Raw genomic sequence first — 5,773 nt, 5'->3', positions numbered from 1 at the left:
TAGTACAGCTTCTTGCCACCAGGCCACCAGAGCTCAAAATACTTTTCTATCTATCTAATTCTATCTACCAGTGTAAGCAATTTTGTAGTCTAGACCTTTTACATTATAATTATATATACATGTATATGTATGCATACTAATTTATTTAACAAAAGCCAACTATTTCATATTTCCTGGATATTGCCTTTCCCTTCACTATGCATACTGTTTAAGAATATGCTTTTTCATACTACTCCAAATTACATTTCTCTATTAAATTTTCCATATTACTCCCAAACAAAATACGGACAGCTTTTCAAATTAGTATGTATTTTAGTTGCTCTGGGGTTGTAGTGATCAAATGCTCAGTTGCTAATTAGGTCAGCTGATTGAATTCATCAGCCATTTGGCAGGAGAAAAATGAGGCAAGTTACAGTTTTAGAAACCTCATAGCATAGTTTTGCTTGGCTCTGTAGCATTGCTTTACGTCAGAACTGACCCAATGGCAATGGAATTTACACTTAGAAGATTCAAATGAATATACAAATCATTACTGAAAAATTTTCAAAATGGCTATTAGAAATATGCAAAAAATCACATGCAAGCAAAAATAGAGGGGGAACCCCCCATTCATTAATTACTATTTATTACTTACCTAAATTAGCATATTTAATAATCACGCTCTTGGTGGTGTTATGTGCTGTTAGGTCAGAACTAACTCACAGCTGACCATCCAGTGGGTTTTCAGAGGCAGTCAACTGCACAGAAGGCTGACCATCCTTCTCCCGCAGAGCAGCTGATGGATCTGAACTATGCCTTTATATGACAATGCAACTCCTTATCACTACAGGCCACCAAAGCTCCCTGCCTTTAGGGTTAGACATTTAATGTCCATTTTGCCACTACTGTAACTAATGTACAAAATTATTTTTTAAATAAATTTTATTTTAATCGTGATTTTAACCAAAGTTTACAAAAAAGTTAGATTTTCATTAATTCATTGTTGTACATTTTATCCCCTCTTCCTCCCTTCCCCTCCCCAGTCCACTTTAAAAAAAAATAAATAAAAATTCATTCATTGTGGCATTTAAATTATTTTTTTTTCTTTCTTTTTTTTTAATTATTATTTTTGTGTGTGTACTGTCAAATCGGATCTGAGTGGTACAGGAGGAGATTGCTCCTCCTTCTCCAGCAAAGCGTCTGGTGGATTTAAATTATTTTCTTATACTTAAGCTCTAGAGTGTACTTCCTGGATGAAACTATTCTAACTCTGGCAAGAAGCATTATCACCAAACTGCTTTACAGAAATGGCAATCCAGTGAAATCTCTTAAATATCTGACTCTATATCTCACTATACCCTCAAAAAAGAGTAAAATGAAAATTGGATTTTAGAACTCTTAAATGCAAAAAACTGCATTATTGTAGAAGTAACCTCAAAACCATAAAAATGGCCAAGCTGATAGAAACTGGTGGAATCCTTAAACTACAGCCCTCAGCCACCCTTCCCGTTTGGGACTAAACATAGTCTGGGGCACAACTTGTGGCCAAACACATCTGTCAGGTAAAAACAACTCATCTGTAAAGTGAATAAAAGAGCAGGAGACATTCACTCCCAGAACATGGTCCAGAACTCCAAGGCAGCAGCATTTGTCTAAGGACAGAACTCAGCGGACAGAATGGAGAGGGCTGAGGGATGTAAGAGGAAACAAGCACTATAGGGAGACTGGGAAGTGAAGATAGAATGTAATCAATTCCATGAAACAACGCATGAATGGATACCAATCTGTTCTATAAACTTTAACTCAAATCATAAGAATAAGAAAAAAATGTATTAAATAAGAAAGAAATGGTCTATTTTAATTTGTATTCTGAGCACAAAGAGTGAACACGCTCTTCTAGTGTACCATTCCATCTCTGTGATCTCAGGTCATGTACATGCCTTGTCCAGTTTCAAGTCAGGGCTGGTATTTTCCTATTGATGAGCAGGAAGATTTAAAATATAAAGTATGCTTTAACATACAAGTTTTTGTGATGCAATCTCCTAAATATTTGCGTATTTTGATTAAAAGACTTCTTTAGAAAAAAAAAAGACTTGTTTGAATACACAATTTTCAGAAAGCCTTTTGGTAAGAAAATTAAGTGTTTTGGTAAAAAAATTAAAATTTAAACAAGATTAAAATCCGACATGCCTTTGGACTAGTGATATCACTGAATGTGAACAAGAATGTGTGCTCAACAATGAATGAATAGAAATCCAAGTTTTCTATAAACTTTCATTAAAATTTAAAAAAGCCCCCAAAGCCCCCAGGTTTTATAACTTAAAACATACAATCACATACAAACATGGTTCTAGAAATGCATGGCTTGAAAGGAGCCGTTTTTGTGTAAATTAGGAAAAGAAGTGAAATGTTCCCAGGAAACCAGCTGCCATGAGTCCATCTGGGCTCAAGGAGGCCCCACAAGTTAGGGCGGAACTCTGTTCTGTAGGTGCAACGGGAGACTTTCCAGACGTATACAGCCAGGCTTTTGAACTGAAGTCCTGTATCTTTTCCCAGCCCCTTTTAGTTGTCATTACTACCACTTTTACTGTCAGTTTCTCGACAATAAATCACAAAATGAAGTTTCTGGTGAGATGTGAACAGCTGTCTTTCTGGTCTGTGTCTTTAGCATGAGCACCGCCGAGACTCCCATAAATAACAACAGGAGTACACTCTTAGGCTTATGTGCCAACTCCCTTAGGATCGGCTCTCACTTAAAGTCAACACTGCTTTTCCCCTTTAGTCATTCTCCCATTTAGTTGTCATTAATACTACCTTTTAATATCAATTTCTCTACTGATGGTGTTTGGACAAAAAAAAATCACAATACCAAGTTTCTGCAAGGGAACCTCTGAGAATGGTAACACCAGCAAAGCAATCAAGACCCAAAACAGACGGTTTCAATGTGACAAATGCTGGTATACTTGTATTTTAAATCTTTTTCTTTTTTAAAAAATAAAATCATTGCAACAATGAATGAATGGAAATAAAAAAATCTCTGTAAATGGTCATTAAAATTAAGAAAATAAAATTAAGAAAATCATGTGCAGATTGCTTCTGAACTTTTTAATTTCAAAATTTAAAAAAAAAAATAAAGTTTTACCTTGTTCTTGAGAAGTTTGTCTTTCTTGAAAAAATGAGATGAATTGAGTTTGGAATTTTGGCAACCTTGATTATCAGGTGATTTAGAATTAGAGTCAGATTCCTAGATCAAGAAAAAAAATGAATTTTTACTTTGGAATTTCTACAATAAGTATTATTCAACAAAATATAAAACAAGTACAATTAAAAAGCCAATGCAGACAAAGATGGCGCTGAAAGCAAAGAAGGAAGCCCCTGCCCCTCCCAAAACTGAAGCCAAAGCAAAGGCATTAAAGGCAGTCCTGAAGGGCGTCCACAGCCAAAAAAAAGAAGATCCGTACATCACCAACTCCAAAGGCAGCCCAAATACCCCCGGAAGAGCGCCCCGAGGAGAAACAAGCTTGACCACTATGTCATCATCAAATTTTCCCTGACCACTGAGTCAGCCATGAAGAAGATAGAAGACAACACACTTGTGTTCATTGTGGATGTCAGGCCAACAAGCACCAAATCAAACAAGCTGTAAAGAAGCTCTATGACATTGATGTGGCCAAGGTCAACACTTTGATTAGGCCTGATGGAGAGAAGAAGGCCTATGTTCGACTTGCTCCTGATTATGATGCTTTGGATGTTGCCAACAAAATTTGGATCATCTAAACTGGGTTCAGCTGGCTAATTCTAAATATACATTTTTCTCACACACACACACACACGCCAGTGTAACAATTTCACAGAAAAAAGAACACTAGATGAATCTCTTGCTGTGATGCAGTGGGTTGATAGTTCAAAATTGCTCTCCTAGTCCCTTAGTTTTTATTTTATCACATGGCTGAGGGGCAACCTGTTAATGACTTGAATGAGCTAAACAGTGTCTTTTGTGTGGGGCAATGCAAACATGGGTACAGACTGCCAGTGAGGGGAATGCTCACTGCCACCCTGCCAGGTTTCAACTGAGCAGGTTCAGCATCAGAAAAATGACACTGCTACATCTTCCTCCCACAAAGCAGTCGTGGGTAACCTGGTTACCAGCTTACTGTTTAATCCCATACCATCAGGGGTATAAAAACACATTACTGAAAAATACTGTCCACCTTGTTGTAGAACTTTTCTTAGCTTTGATATGTATTTTTTTTTATGGTTAAAATTTCTCATTTGTAAAATTTTTATCAAGTAGTATGTCATGCTTGGGAGGGTGGAGGGACAGCGCAAGGAGAAGAAGATCCTCTATGAGGTGGATTTATTCAGTGACTGGAGTAATGGGGGTGGAGACAGTGCGATTGGCACAGGACAGAGCAGAGTTTAGGGCTGTTGTACACAGGGTCGCTATGAGGCACAGGAGACTTGATGGCAAATAACAACAACAACAACAACAACAGTATATTTTGAGTCTTTTGACTTATACCCTAGGCAAAGGCTCAAGGACACCCACTCTTGGGGGGGAAAGAGCAGTAATACACATCAGACATAACTCCAAAAAACACAACCCCAAAAAACTTCCCTTACGTGCCCATCAGGACTTCCATCCAGATGCAGCAAACAGCCAAATTTCCAGAGTGGAGGCTCCTAGACCCAGCCAGCAGTCCCATCCACTTCCCCCGCAGGGTTTTAAAGCCACACCTGTGAGCATTTAACCACAGCTAAATTAAACTAGTGCTGTTATATTTGGAGGATATCTGAACCTTGTACCAATGGGGTATCAAATACCAGAATGGTTTCTCAATGTGGACAGTGGTAGGGCTCCCAGTTGTAAAACAGTGGCATCCACTTCCTAAACTACATGCCTCTGGAAACTATGAATTTGGAGAAATGACGATAGTTATGGAAAGGCAATAGGATTTTGTTCATAGAGTCGCTCTGAGTTGTGCTCAACTTGACAGCAATCAATAACAACAACAACAACAACAACAACAACATTTTAAGTTTCAGGACATAACAGCAACCTACTAGCAATATATACAAGGGATTTTCCATTTAAATTTACAAAAGCATTAGTTAGTAGTAAGAAAAATATAGAAGGGGATCAGTCTCTTTCAATCAATAACTTAAATCAATAATATTAAAAAAATTTTTTTAAAAACTTGTTGCTAACTGAAATGCCAGAACGTTAAGTGAAAAAATAAAAAAGATGACATTTAATCAAACAATAAAAAGAAATCTTTCAGACTAGTGTGGACAATACTGAGTAAAAAGCCAGCAAAATGTTCAAAGGTAGCTTAAACTTTGACTTGACAAATCCTTAAGAACTTTTTTCCTTTCTTATTATTTTTAATGCAAATTCACAGAGATTTTGGATTTCCATTCATTTATTGTTGCACTTTTCTCCCAGCCCAACCCTTCCTCCCCAGTTCGCTCTTCTCTTTGAAAAGTAAAAGAAAAAAAATTCTTTCACTGTTAGACAATTCCTCCCCACCCCAAGTCTACTCCACTATGCAGCCTTTGTTCTGGACTTTTGTCATGACAACAATACCTAGTCATATATCACCTTTTTTTAAAAAAATAATTTTAATGAGCATTTACAGAGATTTTTGATTTCCATTCATTCACTGCTGCACTTCTCTACCAGCCCAGGCCCCCGCTGCCCCAAGTTTGCTCCTCTCTTTCAAAAGAAACACTCCTTCCCTGGTACACAATCCCCCTGTACCCCTCCCACCGCCCCAAGTACATTCCACTGTGT

At 37.4% G+C, this 5,773-nt stretch overlaps 1 protein-coding gene across 1 annotated transcript in view; it reads right to left on the bottom strand.

The window, feature by feature from the left end:
* Positions 1–5,773, bottom strand: part of EXO1 (exonuclease 1) — a 55,240-nt gene that overhangs the window by 4,962 nt on the left and 44,505 nt on the right. The window contains exon 11 of the mRNA XM_006902519.1: positions 3,122–3,223. Within this exon, the coding sequence (XP_006902581.1) occupies positions 3,122–3,223 (102 nt within the window). The remainder of the gene's footprint in view (positions 1–3,121; positions 3,224–5,773) is intronic.

The sequence above is a fragment of the Elephantulus edwardii genome, unplaced genomic scaffold (genome assembly GCF_000299155.1).
Source record: "Elephantulus edwardii isolate Elephantulus edwardi_28Jun2011 unplaced genomic scaffold, EleEdw1.0 scaffold00424, whole genome shotgun sequence".
NCBI lineage: Eukaryota > Metazoa > Chordata > Mammalia > Macroscelidea > Macroscelididae > Elephantulus > Elephantulus edwardii.
The sequence above is the reverse complement of the archived record's forward strand: the minus strand, read 5'-3'. Positions and strand labels throughout refer to the sequence as shown.